The sequence below is a fragment of the Mus pahari genome, chromosome 4 (genome assembly GCF_900095145.1).
Source record: "Mus pahari chromosome 4, PAHARI_EIJ_v1.1, whole genome shotgun sequence".
In the NCBI taxonomy this organism is placed as follows: Eukaryota; Metazoa; Chordata; class Mammalia; order Rodentia; family Muridae; genus Mus; species Mus pahari.
The window spans coordinates 79,356,431-79,377,915 of record NC_034593.1 but is presented as its reverse complement, the minus strand read 5'-3'; the positions used below and the strand labels follow the sequence as shown (position 1 = coordinate 79,377,915).

At 46.2% G+C, this 21,485-nt stretch overlaps 1 protein-coding gene across 2 annotated transcripts in view; it reads left to right on the top strand.

Moving 5' to 3' along the window:
- Dap3 (death associated protein 3) overlaps positions 1-15,224 on the top strand; it is a 31,270-nt gene extending 16,046 nt beyond the window's left edge. The window contains exons 3-13 of one of the 2 annotated variants that reach the window (XM_021196738.2): positions 1,617-1,721; positions 4,457-4,558; positions 7,074-7,182; positions 7,541-7,633; positions 8,776-8,906; positions 9,770-9,850; positions 9,929-10,087; positions 11,199-11,258; positions 11,848-11,937; positions 13,297-13,414; positions 14,755-15,224. In XM_021196738.2, the coding sequence (XP_021052397.1) occupies positions 1,617-1,721; positions 4,457-4,558; positions 7,074-7,182; positions 7,541-7,633; positions 8,776-8,906; positions 9,770-9,850; positions 9,929-10,087; positions 11,199-11,258; positions 11,848-11,937; positions 13,297-13,414; positions 14,755-14,840 (1,134 nt within the window). In that variant the 3' untranslated portion in view covers positions 14,841-15,224. The remainder of the gene's footprint in view (positions 1-1,616; positions 1,722-4,456; positions 4,559-7,073; positions 7,183-7,540; positions 7,634-8,775; positions 8,907-9,769; positions 9,851-9,928; positions 10,088-11,198; positions 11,259-11,847; positions 11,938-13,296; positions 13,415-14,754) is intronic. The other variant, XM_029537523.1, reaches the window with a different exon arrangement.
- Positions 15,225-21,485: the final 6,261 nt, after the last annotated feature.

Sequence of the window (21,485 nt, the reverse complement as noted above, 5' to 3'; positions counted from 1 at the left end):
AGAGGAGAGGCCCTTCCTGTTGTCCTCGGGAACCAGGATATGATAGAGAGGAGAGGCCCTTCCTGTTGTCCTCGGGAACCAGGATATGATAGAGAAGAGAGGCCCTTCCCTGTTGTCCTTAGGAACTACAAGATGTTAGACACAGGGCCTTTCCCGGTTATTCTTTGGTTTCCAGATGTATACATTGGCATGTGCACATCCATTCAAACAAGCACAAATAAATGTATTTTTTTAAACATTTTATGTTGGGGTAGAGACAGGTGGATTTCTGTGAATTCAAGCCTAGCCTGGTCTGCATAGTGAGTTCTAGGTCAGCTAGGAGTAAGACCCTATCTAAAAAATAAAATAAAAAATGATTTTTAATGAAAACAAAAGTTAGTGGAAAGAGCAGAGATTTTTAGAATCAGTCTTGGATATTGTGTTAGTTAGGGTTTCTCATATTGTGATTAAACACAGAAAGGGTTTGTATTGGGTCGCATCTGGAGACCAGTGAGCCGTGGAGGACACTGTTGCCCTGTGGAGTTCTCCTTGCTCTCAGCTCCCTCTTCTGTTCCTCTTGAATTCCTACCCTAGACTGGAGTCATCTGTGAAAGGCTTACTGTCTTGAAGCTCACTTGAGGGAGAATTTCCTTTAGGAACCACCTCATAGAGCCCAAGCTAGACTTGGACCCCTGATCCCACTGAGTACCAGTATCATAGACATGCACCCTTGTGCCCTGCTAATTTGAGAAGTTTTCTTAGTATTTTTCTCATGTTTATCTCCTGAAATGTTACCTGAATCTCCCACCCCAATTCCAGAAGTTTCTGCATATAGTTGTCAGGTTTTCACCTACCTGGACCCCTTTATATGCTCCTTCATTACCTGTCACTATTGACAGATTCTTACTGTGACAGAGTGTAAGGGACAGGGAGAGTAACTAAAGGGTGCTTATGCATCTCCTTTACTCCCAGCACTCTGTCTGGAGGCAGAGGCAGCCAGACCCATGCAGCCTGTGAGCACGAAGCAGCCATTTACCACCAGCCATGCTGAAGCCTATTGCACTGACCCTCACAGTGGAGGCTCCTGTGCTACTAGGAACCCTGCATACTAGTGGGACGTGGATTAAACACATTTCCTACACTGCACATGGGTCCACCTGCCCTGTGTTTCCAGCTACTCAAATGTGGAGATAGGAGATTCACTGAGCCCAGAATTCAAGGCCAGCCTGGGCAACTAACCAAGGCCCTAGCTCAGAAAAACACAAGTATGGCTGGGAGAGAAGGTTCAGCCGGCACGTTAGTCTCTGTGCTTGGGAAGTGGAGACAAGGAAGCCAGTCTGCCTTTTTCGTCAGACCATGGCTCAAAAAAAGGTTAGCTTAGCAGTGGCTGTGCTGACAGATCGTTTTCCATTGTAAGACAGAGCCCTGGCGGAGCAGTGTACATGCTAAAACAGATGCAGAGGCTGAATGATGTGACTGGATTTAGTGAATTATTAATAAAGATCCATTCGATATGGAACTAAAACAGATTTTAGCGTCATGATTCCCTGTTAGAGACATAGCTTGAATCCTCAAGTGTTACAACAAGCATTGAAAAAACAGATGATTCCAGAACACTAAAACATTTTCTTTTATAGTTGGACCCGAGGTGTTTTTTGCACGTGAGTGTTCAAGTGACTCAGAACAGTCAGGTTCCAGCTGAGCGTCCCAGAGCTGTTTCCCGCACCAGTGACAGTGACCCGGTAAGTTGCTGACGTGGGTGGGTTTCAGAGATTATAATTTGTGTTGCCATATTACTCCTTTTACATGTCCTTTTACTGATTTATATATATTATTTTTAACAAATCTCAACTGTTTGATTTTTACCAATGAAGTCTGAGGAGCCAGATGCTGGGGTGAAAGCCTGCTAGCTCAGAGAGGAAGCACCCAGCTGACCTTCCCCCTCAGCCGACATCCCAGAAGCAATGCCCGTCTCTCGTGCTGTATCAAAAACTCTTTCAAGCCAAATGTCCGTCCCTTCTACTTCCTGTGGTGTCTCTACCCTCCTGACTCCCTCTTACTCTCTATGAGTGTTTTTCTTAATAATCCTGTGTTCCCTCCCTGTCATCTGGTTGATTGTTGCACCTCTTAACCTGTGGTTGACTTTATTTAATCCTGTTTATGATATTCAAGAAGAAAGCTCTTGGATTAAAGTTGTGTGCTAAGGCTGAGCTATACCACAACTAAAAACAGGTTTTTCCATTAACTACCACAGTCTTGGGGTTCACAGTGTGATCAAGTATCCTGCATCATACTCAGGTAGGTGAGAGCCTGGACTAGCGCTCTAATTCGGATCTTCCCTTGTTGCTCTGTGGTGCTGTAAAAATATAAAGTACAAAGTTAGTCCAACTTCCTTCTAATGTGATCTTAATAATGAATTTACCTAGTGCCAGGAATCTTGCTGAATTAAAAATTAGCTAAAATTTAGCTGGGTATGGTGCACACCTTTTATCCCAGCAGAAGCAGATGCATCTCTGAGTTCAAGGCCAACCTGTTCTACATAGTGAGTCCCACAGTGGCCAAGGCTTTGTAGATAGACTTCTTTTCAAAACAGACAAATTGGCTAAATTCAGTTCCTTCTGAGGTAAGTTTCTTAGGAATTATGTCTTTTAGTTGGGGCCAAGCTTTCCTCAAATGAGCACCTGGTACATATTTTAGACTTCTGGTTTAAGAGCACCTGTCACAGTTCCTGGTTCTTCAGCCCTGCTGTAAACAAACATCTGGGGCCTGGGAAAGATAAGCTTGTGGGATAGTCTTGACGAGTATTCAGATTTGTCACGAGTGGTGGTGCATGCCTTCAATCTCAACACTGTTTTCCTATAGTCAAAAGTGTGATACCACATTCTTCCTTTCTAAGTGACTTTCCTGGTGTCTTGTCTGTAGGACTGTTCTTCCTTTGACTTTAAACCTTGACAGGCTGGGTTCTTTTCCCCCACTCCCATGCTGGTGCCATCTCAGTGCTGGTACCATTTCCTAGATGTCAAATCAGTCCTGTGGTTTGTGCTTCTTTAATTTGAAAGAAGAACCGAGCATGGTGGCGCACGCCTTTAATCCCAGCACTTGGGAGGCAGAGACAGGCAGATTTCTGAGTTCGAGGCCAGCCTGGTCTACAAAGTGAGTTTCAGGTCAGCCAGGGCTACACAGAGAAACCCTGTCTCAAAAAACCAAAAAAAGGGGGGCTGGTGAGATGGCTCAGTAGGTAAGAGCACCCGACTGTTCTTCCGAATGTCCGGAGTTCAAATCCCAGCAACCACATGGTGGCTCACAACCATCTGTAACAAGATCTGACTCCCTCTTCTGGAGTGTCTGAAGTCAGCTACAGTGTACTTACATATAATAAATAAATAAATCTTTTAAAAAAAAATTTTTTTTGAAAGAAGAGCTTCATCAGCTTTGTTCCATGCTATCCCAAACGCATTCTTTCCATCTTGATGTGGCCGTGGTTGTGGCTGTGTAGAAATGTAAAAAGATACCCTCCACTAAAAAATAACTTCATACAGGCATGTTTAACTTTTGTCCTTAACATTCACCTATTCTCACAAATGCAAAATGAAATAAATAATGAAGTCACTGAAGTATCATTCAAGTCATGCTATTTTCAAGTCCTCTGGAGTTTCCATGGAAACAGCATCATGCAGATCTTGCCACATGACTGGAGCATCTCTTCGTAACTTAAAAGAATCCAGGTGGCAAAAACTTTGTCCCCATCAGCAGTTATTGCTGAACAACTACTTTTCACCAGGCCCCTGAGTTTCTGTAATGTACTGGGTTTGGGGTTGCCAGCACTTCGTTAGATGTATATTTGTTGTGGATTTCTGCCTGTGTTATGTGGAGATCAAAGGACAAGTTTTGGAAATTTATCTCGTTCTACCATGTGGGTCCTGTGTTTTGAACTCAGGTTGTCAAGGTTGGCAAAAGGTATGTTTACTCATGAGAACTGTCTTGCTAACCCAACACCCAATGTTTTAAATGAAAAACCTGGCCTGCTGGCACACATATGTAATCTCCCCAGTCTGGAAGTTCCAAGCCAGCCTGAGCTACACAGCAAGACTATATCACAAAAAGGAACCCTTTCCCCACTAGCAGATGTAACTGTTTGCCCAAGCTGTGGCCTCTGCAGGCAGTGTGTGGTGGTGGTGGTGGTGGTAGCTGTAGGTGGTGGTGGTGGTGGTGGCTGTAGGTGGTGGTGTGGTTACCTGGTGGTGGTGGTGGTGGTGGTGGTGGTGGTTAGCTGTAGGGCTTTAGGTTTAATGGGATTTTTATTTTGTTTGTTCGTTTACTGATGTAAGGTCTTTATAGCCTAGGCTGGCTTGTGATTCAAGATAATTCTGCTTAAGCCTTCGCGTGCTGGGATGATAGGCAGTTTATAACCACACCCAGCCTAGCTTCTTGTCAAAGTGATCACTGTGACCTCTTGCTCCTGCTTGTGTGTTTCCAGGCTAAGCATGGGGAGCAGCATGAGGGTCAGCACTACAGCATCCCCCTGCAGGACCTGAAGACAGTGTTTCCTCATGGCCTGCCTCCTCGATACATGATGCAGGTACTCCAACAGAGAGAGAGAGAGCAGGGGCACCCAGAGGACAGAGCGCGGATGGGGGGGATGGGCTGATGGGAGGTGTGGAGGCTTTGACATTTCTGACAATCAGAAATCACCCAAGGACTCGTGAGCACCACGTTTAGAATTTGTCTTTTGTTAGCCACTTAAGTACACTTCAGAACCAGGAAAGGATTCTTTTATAATCAGTACCTTTTTCCTTGAGTTACTGAGCAAGTTTCCAGAAGTCTTGGCATTCAGATAATTACTCTAACTGAATTGAAGGGAGGTGTGTGGACACAAAACTGTAATCCCAGCGCTTAAGAGACAGCAGTGGATGACTGGAGCGATGGCTCAGCAGTTGAGTGCACTGGCTGCTCTTTCAGAGGTCTTGAGTTCAATTCCCAGCAACCACATGGTGGCTCACAACCATCTGTAATGGGATCTGATGCCCTCTTCTGGTGTGTCTGAGGACAACTACAGTGTACTCATATAAATATAATAAATATATAAATCTTTTTTAAAAAAGAAATACTATAAAGAGGCAGCAGTGGAAGGATTGCCTCACGTTTGGGACCAGTTTGGACTGCGTGGTTAGTAATGGGCTAGCCTGGGTTACATACAGTATGAGGTCCTAATTCAAAACCTCATGTTTGGAGACAGACCTATCAGCCTACCACTCTGGGGATAGAAGCAGGAAGATCTTCAAGGTCATCCTTGCCTACATGAGATCTTCTTTAAAGGGGGTGAGGGAGAGGGAGGAGGAGGAGGAGGAAGAGGACAATGAGGAGGACGACGACGAGGAGGATGACGATGATGAGGAGGAGGAGTTATTATTTCTGAGCTAAATAGGAATGATTTTCCAAGTAAATTATATGTATGTATGTAGTATGTGCAGGTGTATATATGGACATATGTGTAGAACCCTGACATCAGACGGAAGTGTCCCTTCCTCAAGAGACATCCACATTTTACTGGCTTGTTTGTTTGTTTGATACGGCGTTTTGTCTTCATGTTTGCCTGTGTATCACATTTTCAGTGCCAGAAGAATCAGGCATGGGAGCAGGATCCTCTGGAGCTGGAGTTAGACAGTTGTGAGCAGCCACTGAGGTGCTGGGAACCAAGCCTGGTACCTCTGCAAGAGCAGCTGCTCTTAACTAACTAGCCTCTCTCCAGCTCCCCCCACCCCTTTCCTTTTTTAACAAGGACTGGGGCCTGGCCCTTGCTAGTAAGCTACTGGCTGGTGACAGAGCCTCAGGCATCCACCTCTCTAAGCTCTGCTGCTAGGGTTACAAGCACACTCCTGTGCCCTGATATTTTTTATGGGTATTGGAGCTTAACCTCTGGATCTCATGCTTACACAGAGGCTTTGTCACCTGCACTGTCACAGTCCCCAATTTTTCTTTGTGGTGTTGATCTTGTTTTTTATTGGAGGGTGGGGGTTGGTTGGCATGGTGTTTGTGAATTTTGTTTTTGTTTGAGTGATTGGTATTGTGGGCTCATTGTCCTGGAAAGGGTACTACTATGTTATCTTGGCTAGCCTCCAATTTGTAGCAATTTTCCTGTCTCAGCCTACTTAGTGCTGGTATAATAGGTATCTACCACCACACCTGGTTCTAGAAATGAAGGATTTTTCTCAATGTGTTTATTTGATTTTTTTTTTTTTTTTTTTTTGGCAGAGGTGGGAGCACTTAACCCACTTCATGTGTGGGTGTGAGGATAATTTGGGGAATTGGTTCTCTCCACCTTGTCATTCAGGACATCTGGCTTAGCAAGCAAGTTGTCTGACTGATGAAGGACTAATATTAGAAAGGAGATGAGCTCGAAGTGTTGGCACACCCCTTCCATCCCAGAAGTCAGGACAGAGGCAGGCAGATCTCTTGAGTTCGAGGCCAGCTCAGTTTACAGAGTAAGATCCAGCACAGCTACACAGAGAAACCCTGTCATAAAACTACAAAAGAAGAGAAAAGAAAGGAATTAACTTCTAGACCATACCAACATGGTCATCAAAATTTTTGTTATGATTAGAGGCATGGCACCAGTTCACTTTGTTAGGGGTAGAGGCATGGCACCATTTCACTTTGTTTGGGAGGGAGAGGTATTTATTTATTTATTTATGTTTTTCAAGACAGGGTTTCTCTGTATAGCCCTGGCTGTCCTGGAACTCACTTTGTAGACCAGGCTGGCCTCAAGAGGTCTTTATGTAAAAGCAACTGCGCTGGATCTGAGGTCTAGCTTAGTAGTAGGGTGGGGTGCATGCATCCATCTGCCTGGTATGGATTTCATTCCTGTCGTCACAAAATAAAATATAAGAAGCAGCATCAGAAGCTAACTATTTATGTTTCTTGATATGAAACAATATACCTCATATATCAACTGAAATGCATGGATTGGTTTTTAAATTTAATCCAGGCTCTCAGACCTGGATACAGATGAGTTTAGGAATCTGGTTTGCTGTGTCTCAGATTGTGATTAGAATGGCTAGGAGTCCATGCCCACCTGCTTTCTCCTGTTTGCTTAGGTGAAGACTTTTGGCGAAGCTTGTTTGATGGTCAGGAAGCCAGCTCTCGAGCTTCTGGGCTACCTGAAAAAGACCAATTTTGTTCATCCAGTTGTGCGATATCTTCTCTGTATCCTTTTGTGAGACAAGATCATGCTATATAGCCCTAGCTGGCCTCAAACTTAACCAGATCTACGATCTGCCTGCTTCTGTCTCTCCTGAGTGCTGTGATTGAAGACTTGCACCAACACAGGTGGACGAGAAATGCTGTTGGTGGGAAACATGTTGCTTCTGATTTTTTTTAAACGTATTTATTTATTTTTCGAGACAGGGTTTCTCTGTGTATCCCTGCCGGCTGTCCTGGAACTCACTCTGTAGACCAGGCTGACCTTGAACTCAGAAATCCACCTGCCTCTGCCTCCCAAGTGCTGGGATTAAAGGTGTGCACCACCACGCCCGGCTGATGTTCTCTTTAACATACACTTCAGATGGGGAGAAGGGGACAGGAAAGACGCTCAGTCTCTGCCATGCTGTTCATTTCTGTGCAAAACATGACTGGCTGATTCTGCATATCCCAGATGGTAAGGACTTCCTGTCTGTCTTGTCTGTGGGCAGCACTGTGACTGCTTAGGCTACAGTGACCATACTCTTACTATCCTTGCTGATCTGAATTCTTGAGCTGAATCACACTCACTCCTGCCTCAGCCTCACAGGGGTCCGCTACAGACCCATAACGCTTTGGTTTGGTTTTTTGTCAGTTACTATTTTGAGTTTTGAGCGCCCATAGATCTGTAGCACTCCTTGATGCTTCAGAGTTGTTCAGTACAGATTTGAGTCCTCATGCTTTGCATATATCCTCTTGTTCAGAGTTTAAATGTCCACATTTTCTTTTATTTGTTCTTTATTATTTTATTTTATTGTTTTTGTTTATTTCTTTTTGTTTTTTGTTTTTGAGACAGGGTTTCTCTGTGTAGCCCTGGTTGTCCTGGAACTCACTTTGTAGACCAGGCTGGCCTCGAACTCAGAAACCCACCTGCCTCTGCCTCCCAAGTGCTGGGATTAAAGGCGTGTGCCACCACTCCCGGCTATTTGTTTTTTAAAGATTTATTTTTATTTATATGAGTACACTGTAGCTGTCTTCAGACACACACCGGAAGAGGGCATCGGATCCCATTACAGATGGTTGTGAACCACCATGTGGATGCTGGGAATTGAACTCAGGATCTCTGGAAGAGCAGTCAGTGCTCTTAACTGCTGAACCATCTCTCCAGCCCCAATATCCACATTTTCTAATTTGCCTTTAAAAATTAGCAGTAAGCAGAAATGGCAGTCCACTTGATATCTTATGTACTGATTATAATTTAATGTCCAGTCTAAGGTCAAGAACATAGAGGGTCAGTCCCCAGTACACCACACAAAAGAAAATATGTTCATTTGGGTTTTTTTTTTTTTAATGTTGCTCATAATTTAAACAGTCATTTGTAAGGCAGACAGATGATTCAGCAGGTAAGAGCACTGGCTGCTCTTGCAAAGAACCCAGATGCAGTTCAAAGCGTCAACACAGCCGTTCACATCTGTACTTCTAGTATAAAGGGACCGACACCTCTTCTGTTAAAACATCCACAATACAAAAATGAAAGAAATCCGTTCTTTTTTTTACAAAATAAAGAAACAGTATCTCAAGTTTCGTCCGTTCCTAATTTGTTTTCTTACCCATTTTTAGCTCATCTTTGGGTGAAAAACTGCCGGGAGCTTCTGCAGTCCACTCACAACAAACAGCGCTTTGATCAGCCCATAGAGGCCTCCACCTGGCTGAGGAATTTCAAGACTACCAACGAGCGCTTCCTGAGTCAGGTGACTGGCTCTGGGGATCCGAAGGAGATGACTTTGTCCTCTCTGTATCTTGAAGAGTTGATGCACTGTAGCAAATCGGCACTGGAATCAGGAATAAATAAGCCATTTTGTAGCCCTTTCCTATTTTTGGCTCACAGTGGGATCATAACTTAAAGCAGTGGCAGCAGTAAGCTGTTTAATTAGTGGCTAGTAAACTAAAAGTCTAGACTGATTTTTATTGTTCTTGAAAAAGCCTTGAATCTTTCACAACAGAAAGGTTTTCCTCCAGATAAACCAGAAATATGAGAGTAAAATTATTCACTCCAGTTCTGATTTATTGATTTGCTATGTAGATTGGGCTGGCTCTGACTCTACTGTGCACCCTAGGCTAGACTTAAACTGATAATCCCTCTGCCTCAACCAAGAACGCTAACACCAACATCTAGACTTAGAGTGAGCTCTACACTAAGGCCTTACCACTGTAAATGTAAAGACTTAGAGATCATGGTGCAGCAGCTGAAGCTCTTCTCATGGGTCCTCATACCCGGAGGTAGAATACAAGGAGCCACATGATGGGCAGGTTGTGACCTCCACACCTGCATCATGGCTCAAATGCATCCTCATATACATACATACACATACACAGATAAATACATGGAATTTTAAAAATGTGAGTGGCAATACTTGGGTGTAGCCTGGGGAAAGAACACTTACCCCCAGCCCTCCCCCACCCCACACACAAAGCTCCAGGAGAGGTTAGAAGGCTTTCATTTCTGCATTGCACCTCCTGTGGTTCAGCTCACCCTTGTACCTTCCTGATTTGGAACAGCTTAGGCCTAAGGGAGCAGCCTGTTTTATTTTCTTATTTTGTTTTTTCCATGCAGATAAAAGTTCAAGAGAAGTATGTTTGGAATAAGAGAGAAAGCACTGAGAAAGGCAGTCCCCTGGGAGAAGTTGTTGAACAGGTACAAGAAACCCCAAAACACCAGTTACACTGTGTGCTAGCCAGAGAAGGCAGCCTACAGTCCTGCCTCTCCCCACAGGGCCTGACCCGAGTGAGGAACGCCACTGATGCTGTTGGGGTTGTGCTGAAGGAGCTGAAGGCTCAGAGCGCCCTCGGGCTCTTTCACCTCCTGGTGGCTGTGGATGGAGTCAATGCCCTCTGGGGAAGGACCACGCTGAAGAGAGAAGATAGAACCTTGGTGGGAATGTAGAATTGTTTTCTCTGACTCTCCTGGACAAGGTCTGAGGCTCTCCTCTGAGGGACCCAGAGAAGGTTTTGAATTATATGGAGATAGAACCATAGATGACTGGTTAAGAGCAATGGCTGCTCTGGCTGGGGACCCAGAGACGGTTCCTAGCAGCCAGTAGACAGTTCACAACCATGTATCACTCTACTTCCAGGGTCTCTGCCATGGGCACATGCATGCATTCAGGAAAACCACTCATACACATAAAAGTAAATAAATCTTTAACAACAGCAATAGAAGACTGAATTGTAAAGCCAGCAATGCAGGTGTGTTGTAAGTAGCACATGTGGTGCATGCATGCCTAGTGTGTAGGAGATCCATCTCCAGCACTGCAGAAGCAGGGGAGATACACAGTGAACTAGCTTCAGACCAGATGTGATGTCTCCAGTCGGCTTTCCATTGCTGTGGTAGAACACCGTGACCCAAAGTGACAGAAAGGAAAGGGACAGATGCGCATCACACAGCCCACTGAAGGAAGGCAGGGTGGGAACTCAAGGCAGAAACCTGGAAGGATGGTACCGAGTGGCTTGCTTCCCTTTACTTGTTCAGTTGGTTTACTTGTCCATGGATAGGACACTTACCCTTGTGGGATGCTGCCCCTCACCCCATCAACTCTAATCAAGATGGCAGTGTTTCCTAATGTTCACTCTTCCCCAAACACCCCTGGCTTGTGTCAAGTTGACAAAAAACTACTCAGCACTCAGTGCTGCCTGCTCTATCGTGCAAGGCAAAGGGACGTGTCAGAAAGAGGAGGAAACGCCAGGCGCTCTGGTTCTAAGCGCTGTGTTTTCGAAGGGAAGCTCTGGTCTCCAGAGGTCAGAAATGTGGAGGGAGGAGGGTGCACTTGGTGCAGCTGACCTCGCTCCTCCTCCCACCTCGCTCCTCCTCCCTGCTTCTTCCTCTCCTCCCTCCCTCCCTCTCTTATTCCACAGGAAGTGTGTTCAGGTACTATGGTTACAACAGTTAAAAACTTTTTTTTTTTTAAATCACTGTCAAGTCAGTTTTCTTAGGTAAGCAGCCAGACAAGTCCTAACCTCTTCACTCTCTTGTTGACAACATGTAGATTGCCCCGGAGGACCTCTCCCTTGTCCACAATCTAAGGAAAATGGTGAAAAATGACTGGGTGAGTACCTTGGTGTTCAGGACTGTGTGTGTCCTTCTTACTGCTCATTTGTCTTATGTATCGTTTGCACTTGGACAGAGCGGCCCAGCAGAAAATTCTTTACCAACAGAGCTTTTGCAGTAGTGTGTGTGTGTCTGTCTGTCTGTCTGTGTCTGTCTGTCTTTGTCTCTCTGCTGTTTGGTTGTCTAAGATACTAATTTTTATTTGTGGCACACTCTCACCATGTAGTCATGGCTGTCCTGGAGCTCATAGAGGTCTGCCTCCTAGGTGTGGGGTTTTAAGGCACACACAAGCAAGATATGATGGGTTCACTCTAGCTCAGGCTGGCTTAGAGCTCTCGCTGCCTCAGAGCTGAACGCCTCTGCTTCATTCAATTGCTTAAGTACTAGGAGTGCAGGAATAGCAGACAACATTGCAGTAATTAATTCTCAGAGGCAGATCTAGAACTAATGACTGATTTTTTTGCCAATTAATTTTGCTCAGCCACACTGTCAGGACACTGTTGTGAGACAGTCTACACAACATGATTGTAGATGATTGTGTGCCATGTCTCTAATTTTCAAAGTTCAACTCTCTCTCTTTCTTTCAGCATGGAGGTGCAATCGTGTTGAGCTTGAGCCAAACTGGGTCTCTTTTTAAGTCCAGAACAGCCTATCTGCCGCATGAGCTGCTGGGAAAGGTCAGCCTGGAGAAGCCTGCTTTCCTTAGAGGAACTGCTCTGTCTAGAGCAGCGGTTCTCAGCCTGGTCGAAACCCCTTTGGGAGGGTTACATGTCAGATGTCCTGCATATCAGATGTTTACATCATGATTCATAACAGCAGCAAAACGACAGTTATGAAGTAGCAAGCAGACAGTTTTCTGGTTGGGGTCAGCACAACCTGAGGCACTGTAGGGAGGGTCACAGTGTTAGGGAGGCTGAAGGCCCTGAGCTAAGAGACTGTCTCTTCCTTATTTAATGTTTTCGGGGGGCGGGTCACATGCCTTGGCACGTGTGTGAATATCATGGTACAATGTGCAGGAATTGTGTGGAATCTTTTTGTCATAATTTAACAGAATTTCATATATTATATCCTTTTCACCTCATTTCTAGAAATGTCAACTTTCTCATTTTTTGAAAGTTTCATTAATAGTAACATGAATAGAAACATGTGCTTTCTCTCTGATATAGTTGTTTCTTTGCTACATGGTGGATTTGTTTGGGGAAGTCTTCCTATTTACTGCTTTGGTAATTTTTGGCAGCTAAACTCCAGTCCTGTGCATGCTTGACCAGCCGTCGACCTCTGAGCTGACTCCTCAGCCACAGTATGAATGTGTAAACTCTGGACCAGGCTCACTGTGTATCTCAGGCTGGCTTGGGACTCCCTATGTAAATCAGGCAGGCCTCAAACTCACAGAGATCCTCCACCTTGGTCTCCCACACTCTAGGGTTCCTGTGCACCGGCACGCTACTGACTGTAGATCTTAATTAGTGAGTGTAAGACTTGTGCTGCTTTTCCCCTTGTCATTATTTAATTTTTTTTAAAATTTATTTATTTATTTTATGTATATACGTATGCCATTGCTCTCTTCAGACACACCAGAAGAGGGCATCAGATCCCATTACAGATGGTTGTGAGCCACCATGTGTGGTTGCTGGGAATTGAACTTAGGACCTCTGGAAGAGCAGTCGATGCTCTTAACTGCTGAACCATCTCTCCAGCCCTATTTTATGTTTTTAGTTGGCTTATTTTGGTTTTGTTTTGAGACAGACACTCACTATCTATCCCAGACTGGTCATGAATTGGTGGTTTCTGTGGCAATGCCCAGGCCCCTGTGCTCATTATCTCCCTGTTAAATACCATGTTTGTGGCAATGTAAGCAGTCAATGTAAGCACTGTGTACACAGTCCTGGGTGAGGCAGGGATCTGAGAGCAGGGGACTGAGTGAAAACCGAGTGGCTGTAGAGCAGAGTACAGAAAAGGACCCATCCTCAAAGCAGTCAGTCTCTGTCCATCTGGCTCTCAACTAACACTGCATCCTTTATCCTTTTTGTCTCCAGGAAGGATTTAATGCTCTGGAGCCTTTTGTTCCCATCCTCATTCCCAACTATAATCCAAAGGAGTTTGAAAGTTCCTTTCAGTATTACTTAGAGAACAACTGGCTTCAACATGAGAAAGGTCAGTCATGTCACCATCCGTCTGCCAGGCTGCCCTCAGCATCATCTGCTGAGTCCCTGCACGGCATCACTGTGACCTGGTGCCTGTAGCTTACTAGGGCTCACAGATCCAGGAAAGTCATTCGTGGCCTCTTGAGTCCATGTCTCTGGACTTGTAAGAAAGTGACACATCTTGGCACCAGGAGCAGAAGGTGTTCACATCCTTATAGGCAGAGGCAGAGAGAGGAGGAAAGGCCTAGAGAAGGTATAGCCCTTAAGAACTCCCATAGGGACCTGCTGCTTTTGCAGAGCCCAAAACCTACAAGTTCTCAGAGCCTCCCAAAATAGACCCACCAGCTGTGAACCCAGGCACGCACTCGGCATGCTCTGTCGAGACGCAGACCATGACAGACACACGCTCTCCCTCAGCAGTGATCCATATAATAAGAGAATATACAGATGTGGTTGGAAGATGGCTACAGTGTTGGTGCTACAGAAGGAAGCAGTTCCAGTCCAGCTACTGGGTGGCTTCCACAGCTCTGCACTGCTGCTGTCCTCTCTGATGCGTGCGCTTGCCCGGTGCACTGCTTTCTTTATTTTTTATTTTTTGGCAGCATGAGCCCTGACCGGAGGCAAGGATGGTCTGTGTTCCACTCTTTTTTAAATTATCTTCTTGCCTTTCTGTGTGTCTGAACCACATGTGCGGGTGTTTGAGGAGGTGGTGAGCTGCCATATGGGTGCTGGATGTGGGCCCTTTGCAACAAGTGCTGCTTTAACTGCTGAGCCTTCTCTGACCACAGTGTGCGTCTATGAGAGACTGCTGAGAGAGTCAGTGTAAGTGCCCGGCACAGGCCAGGCCTTAGCTCTTGTGCTTTTTTCCTTTTTCTTTGTTTTTTTTTTTTTTTTTTTTTTTGGCAGCATCTCACTGTGTACCCATGCTTATCTCCCTCTCCCCTCCCCCATCCCAAGTCCTCTATCTGAGGCTCCTGAGCTCAGCATGTACTGCCACACCGGGCTCCGGAAGCTCTTAACTCTTAGTGCCAGATTTGATGGCTTGCATTGCAAACATTCTGGCTGTCACCCAGGATGTACAAAAGATATAGACAAAGTAAAGTACTCTCTCTCTTGAACAAGAAGAGCCAGTAATGACTGCCTGTGCTCCCAGCTGACTCTGGGCTGCCTGAGACCTTGGCACAGATAATAGTTGGGTGTGAAGTCCCTGCCTGGCATATGCAGAGTGAGCGCAGCAGCAGCTGTGTGGGGAGCCAAAGGTGCAGGAGTAAGGGCTCGGCCAGGATTGGTTCAGGGGTCTCGGTCTGAACAGGGAAGCTTCTGACGTGGTCGTGTTTGGCTCCATTTCAGCTTCAACAGAAGAAGGGAGGAAGGAGCTGAGGTTCCTGAGTAATTGCAACCCCGGGCAGCTGGAGCGGCTCTGTGCCTCGCTGTAAGCAGGGACATCAGGTGCGGCATGCCGGGAAGACAGGGTTCCTTCAGCTGCCACGCAGGAGGAAGTCCCAAGGTTCCAAGCTGAGCACCCTGACCTGCACCGATGGACATGTGCCGATAGGATGTTCTGTTGTCCTACAGCTAACGCCAGTTTTCTGTTCGGGTTTTTACATTAAAGTAGATCTGCTTCTTTCTGAGTGCTGTGTTAGATTTGCAACAAGGAAAGTCCTCACACTAGCCAGACTCAATTTCTCTGGTGTTCTGTTTGTTGGCATCTGAAAAAACTTAGTTCTACAGAAATTACTAGCTCTGTCTTCTGGATTTAAAACTGGTCAGGAGACCAAGATTCACAGCCAAATTCCTCTTAGACAGGTGACGCTTCTCAATTCCTGTTTGTACTTTCTTGATCCTGCAGAACATCGCTGAAGCTCCAGCTGAGTTCTGGCAGGATGATGTGGCCAGCCCCGTGCCATGTCGTCCCAAGAGCGCTCATGATGTATAGTGCATTGACACTACTGCAGATAGAAGGGCATCTGTGTGCACGCCTAACAGAAGTGAAGACCCGGTCACTCAAAGCAGAGTTAACACTTTTTACTTGTATCGTTGTTTGCACACATCCGGAGGTCAGGGCAACGGTGTAACTCAGCCCTCTCCTATGTTCATATGGGTTTGGAAAGACAAACATTGTCAGGCTTGCAGGTTACATGGCAAACGCCATTACCATCTCACTGGCCCCAGGAAACTACCACACCCAGGCTGCTGCCGTGGATTAAAGAGGAAGATTTTTTTGGTTTGCTTTCTTTTCTGAAACCAAACCTCATGTAGCCCAGACTGACCAGAACTTAGTGTGCTGTCAGGGTCATCTTAACTCCTCCCACCTAGGTGCTTGGGTTAGATGGAGGTGTCATGCCCAGTGAGAAGCCAGATCCCGTTTCCACGTTTCTCACTTACTAGCTCTTGGCTTCTCTTGTTTCACCTTGCCTGATGGGGACAACAATGCTAAACTTTGAGGGCATTGTGAGCACCTAGTACTCGGGAGGCGACCCTTAACTGCTAGGTAGGTTCTTCCTGTCTTGGAGGTTTGATGCTTTATTTGAAGAATTTCCTGTGAGAACCTGAACACCCACCATGACGTCCTGTCTCTGAAGACTATGTCAGTTCAACAAGAGGTCACATCAGATTTGAGACCAACTCCCACAACTGCAAGGGCTGTCAGTGAAACGGTATTTCCTTTGTGAGCATTGTCCATAGCTGGGATGGATCCTAGGGACCTGCCTCTGCTGGGCCAACATTGCCCCTCCACTGAGCTACAGCCCCATTCTTGAAGTCATTTTATGTGTCTCCTGGGGCTTCTGCTTCCATATCAAGCCCTGATTGCCAGGCCCTGGTGGGCGTCAGTAAGCTGTACTTTCAGGTAGGAGCTCGGGTACTTCTGAGGTGGTCCAGGCTGCACTAACTTCCCAGTCCTCCTGCCTCCGCCTCCTAAGTGTTGGCATTATCATGTACCACTACACCCAGCTGTATTTCTGTTGGCGCTTTTCATTATTCCATAAGTGACTAAACACAGACCTTTTAGTTTGGGGAGGTTTACTTCAGCGGTAGGGATGCCTGTGTGTGAACTGTGTGTGAAGCCAAAGACTGACATCCGTGGTCGTCCTCAGTCACTCTCTGATGTAACTTTGTTTTTTCAAACGCCTATTTTTTTTTTAAATATTTTTTTAGATTTATTTATTATATGTAAGTACACTATAGCTGTCTTCAGACACTCCAGAAGAGGGCGTCAGATCTTGTTACAGGTGGTTATGAGCCACCATGTGGTTGCTGGGATTTGAACTCCAGACCTTCGGAAGAGCAGTCGGGTGCTCTTACCTACTGAGCCATCTCACCAGCCCTCAAACGCCTATTTTTAATGATGGTAGCTTGATCCATTCGCAAACACTTCAGATACACCAGCAGTTCAGATCAGCAGAGGTAGCGCTACCTAGCAGAGACAGCCAGACCTCAACAGGCATGAGTCAGCAGGAGGGACCAGGAGGAATGACAGAAGCTCGCAGTGTGCCTCTCTTAGGGAAGCAAAGAAGTGTTGCTCTGGCTGGGTGTGGTAGCACACGCCTTTAATCCCAGCACTCGGGAGGCAGAGGCAGGCGGATTTCTGAGTTCGAGGCCAGCCTGGTTTACAGAGTGAACAAACAAGCCTACACAGAGAAACCTTGTCTTAACCAAAATAAAAAAAAAGAAGTGTTACTCTGCAAGCTCTATAAGCAAGCCTGGCTCAGCCTCCATCATTGTCAAGTCCTATTTGCGCCCTCCAAACATCATGCATCTTCCACGCATCTTGCTTCAGTATGTGCATCTGTCTCACCTGTCATCACTGCCAGTCAGCCTGAGTCCACAGTAGCAGCAAGGAACCGCAGCACACAGAAGTTTTGATTCATTTCTCTCTGGAGTCCAGACAAATGCAGCTCAACTACACCATGTAAGGCAGACCAGTACATGGTCATTATTAGCAAAGAATCCTTCATCACATGTCCTTTCATGTGCTTGCTTTAGCAGAAAATCCTTTCTCCTGTGTTTAGTGAAAGGTTCCTTCACAAGTCTGCCTTAGTCTTTCACCCGTGTCCACTTCAGCCAAATGTTCCTTCACGTGTTTGCCCCAACAAAACACCATGCAACCGGTTTTCCAGAGAATCCTAAAATGTCCACTTCACTTTACCGTGTTTTTTGAGGCAGCTTTTGTTGGCTGCAGCCTGTTTAGCTGGCCAGTGAATTTGCAAACTCTTCCGCCTTCTTTCCCAGCACTAACAGGTGACAAACCGTGGTGCCTGGCGTTTACCTGACTGCAAGGGATCTGAGTATACAGCGAGTGCTCTACTATCAGTTGTATTAATTGGGTATCTGGAGAAACCATATGGTAGACTTACTTATTATACATGTATTTATTGATAAAGGCAGGAGGGGGTGTTAACACTTGGTAGGCAGAGGCCACTCAATTCCTAATTTCAAGCCAGCCTGCTTTCTACAGCACTTGTTCCAGGGCAGCCAGGGCACACAGAAAAACCCTGTCTCAAAAATAAAATCATATATATATGATTTAATAGTCTTGCAGGCTGTGGTCTACCTAGTTCAACAATGGCTGTCTCCTGATGGAAAAGCCTGGAATCTGGTAGCTACTAAGCCCACAGAGTTGGTGTTCAGTCTGCACTGGAAGTGGGTTCTAATAGCAGTAAAGTTATCCTGCAACAGCAGAATTTGTCAGTGAGAGTGAGGGCAAGCAGACAAAAGTCCGAAGCTTTGTTCTGTGGACTTTCAAATGGGCTACCAGCACAAGGTGTGGCCGCCCTGCCCAGAGGTAGTTTGGTTCTTCTCACCTCACATGATCTGGTCAGGATGAGCGCCCACTGCTGTGCCGGCTGCTTGGTCTTAGTTGGGTGGCGGTGGCAGCCAGCACCCATTCCCTCTGCTCTGCTTTCGGTTATTTTGTTTGGTCCGTGAGTGAGGTGATGTATTACCCCTGCTTCCTCTGTTCTGACGCTGCTTGCTGGTAGCTGCCCTCTGTCCAGCATGTGTGTCTAGGTCTTTCTGATCCCAAGATGTCGCCTTGCAGTGTGCACCCTGCTCCTTTCCCACTTCCCAGCACCTCCAGGGCTTGGAGGGTCCACCAGGCACACTGTTGACCACCACAGAAGTGGCTGTGCCTGTTGCTATTTCTCTGCTCTCTTCCCAAGATCTTGGTCATGGAACCACACCAGCTGTGCCCTGGAGGTTCAGGGCCAAGTTGCACTGTGGAAGAGGGCCAGATCTGGCTGCTTAGCCAGCCTGACTGTCCACCCATTCAAGGACTTTGACTTTCCCAGACGCTTTGAGAATGAAAAACTCTTTGATCCCTGAAACTGGTTGACATCTTTTATAGTCCTACCAGGCATCTTGCAGCTTCCCACTCATGCCCAACAGCAGAAAGGCTGTTTCAGTTTGTTTTAACATAGTATTTCATTGGTTTGGTTTGTTTCTTTGTTCTTTGAGACAGGTTTTCCCAGTGTAACCCTACCCATCTATCCTGGAGCTCACTCTGTAGACCAGGCTGGCCTCAAAACTCACCTGCCTCTGCCTCCCAAGTGCTGTGATTAAAGGTGTGTGCTGCCACCACCACCCAGATAATATTTTCAAGTATTTGGGAATCTCACATCACGCATCCTGAACGCTCCCACCTTCCAGTCCTCCCATGTTCACCCCCCACACCCCATCCCACAAGGGGTAAAATAGCCCATTTTGTGTTGTTCATATACCCGATGGAGCGTGGTCAAAGGCCTGCCGTCCAGGTCCCAAGGGAAGCTGAGGCGCTCCATCAGCACTCCCCACCGGCAAAAGCCATCAGCTGTGGGGAACTCTACCTCCACGATTTTTTTTTTCACCTTCAATGGTTTCCTTTTTTAGGCTGTTACTTTTCTTAAGGGGGCTGGGGATGTTACAGAAGCCTTCTATGATCCTCTTTCCTAAATGTGTGTCTGCAGACATCAATAACACCACAAGAGCAGCATCCTTGTCCTTCCCAGGTAGCAGGGATGTGGATCCCAGGTTTCCACATGGTTTCCTGGCAACAGCACAAACCAAAAACGTCCACTTTGTCTCCTACATCAGCACGTGCCAAGGACCTCCACCTGGTCTCCCACAGGTTGGCAGGACAGTCCACAGTCATCAACATGGTTCACTGCAGTAGCACAGGTCACTGACGAGGGCGTCCAGGAGAAGCATGGAGCATAGAGGTCTGTCAAGGAGGTCCAGTCCAGGAAATGGCCTGTTCATCATGAATATGTCACTGTCCGGAGCTAGAGCGATCACAGGGCTGGACACCTTGTTGGGGGCTGAGAACACCATTCTGCCCACACTATTGATTAAAGATTTGCCCTATGTCAACCACAGTCTCTCTTATGCCCATCACGGCTGTTGACTCTCCAGTTTTGCCTGCACTTACAGCTTAGCTCCTCTGTCTTTCCTGCCTCTCCATCACACACTCTGCTGTAGTGGCATTAGAAGCTGCAGTGTGTCACACAGCATTTTTTTTTCACCCAGCTTTCTATGTAAATGTTTATTGCAGTGAGTCCTTGGTCTGGTTTGAGCTCTCTGGCAGTGGCTCCAATACAGGACCCTCCCGGAGACTCCTCTCAGACATCCTATGCTTGCTCAGAGTCATGGTGGTCCTTTCTGCTATGGTTCTGCAGGACCAACCCCTTCATTTACTCCATAGATGAAGAGGATGTTGGGGTGGGCCAACTCAAAGCCCTGCATGTCGTCATGAATGTTAGGTGAATTAGTCTTCCAGGCTACCTCCTGTGCTGCCTATCACACAGCAGCTGGCAGGAAGCAGCAGGCCCTGGCTTTGATTTTTTGAGATAGGATTTCATGTAGCCCAGGCTGGCCTTAAATTCTAATCCTCCTCCTTCAACCTCCCAAGTGCTAAGAGGACAGACATAAAAACTACGCCAGGCTTTTAATTCAAGTTCCTAATTTATTTTCTCAAATATAATTTATCCAGGTTTTAATAAGGCCCTCTCAGAATCCTGATGTTCATAATTCAATAGTTTACAAACATATACAGTTATTTGTTGTGTCTGTGGGCACATGGATGCCACAGTACCCATTTGGAAATCAGAGAGCAACTTACAGGAGCTGTTTCTCTCCTTAGCCTCTTAAGGCCTCTTTCCATCAGGAGACAGCCATTGTTGAACTAGGTAGACCACAGCCTGGAAGACTAATAAATCATATATATATATATATATATATATATGATTTTATTTTTGAGACAGGGTTTTTCTGTATAGCCCTAGCTGTCCTGGAACTCACTTTGTAGACCAGGCTGTCCTTGAACTCAGAAATCCACCTGCCTCTGCCTCCCGGGTGCGGGGATTAAAGGCGTGTGCCACCACGCCCGGCTAAGGCAGACATTCTTAAATCTACTGTTCTATATGATGCATTTTCTAAATATTTTACTAGCAATGTGCTTATGTTCAGAATAATGTACATAGCCAGGGATTTGGTTCCATACTACCCTGTGGGTCCTTAGGTTTGAACTCTGGTCACGTAGGCTTGGCAGTTCCCAAGCTCCCCTTAACCCATCGAGCATTTTGTCTGCACCCATTTATTTTATTCACAACTGAATACTAGATGGTCCAAAAGAAACATGAGCAGGACAGTTGGAATAGTAATTTGTTTTGTAACTTAGACATGGTCTCATGCAGTCAGGTGAGCCTTCAACTTGCTAAGGAGCCAAGGATGAACTGATCTCTCTCCACATCCTAGGAGAGGGATTACAGGCTTCAGCCATCACCTGCAGCTTGGAAACTCTCTACAAATTGGATATCCAAAAGTTTATAAATACATAAAAGACTGTTCGCAACCTTATCAGTGGCACGGACTTCGATTCCAGCACTCGGGAAGTGGAGGCCTGTTTTCTTTGTGTTTGAAGCCAGCGTGCCAGGGGCTACATACTGAGACTCCATCTCAAAAAAAAAAAAAAGTCGGGGATGGTGGCGCACGCCTTTAATCCCAGCACTTGGGAGACAGAGGCAGGCGGATTTCTGAGTTCGAGGCCAGCCTGGTCTACAAAGTGAGTTCCAGGACAGCCAGGGCTATACAGAGAAACCCTGTCTCGA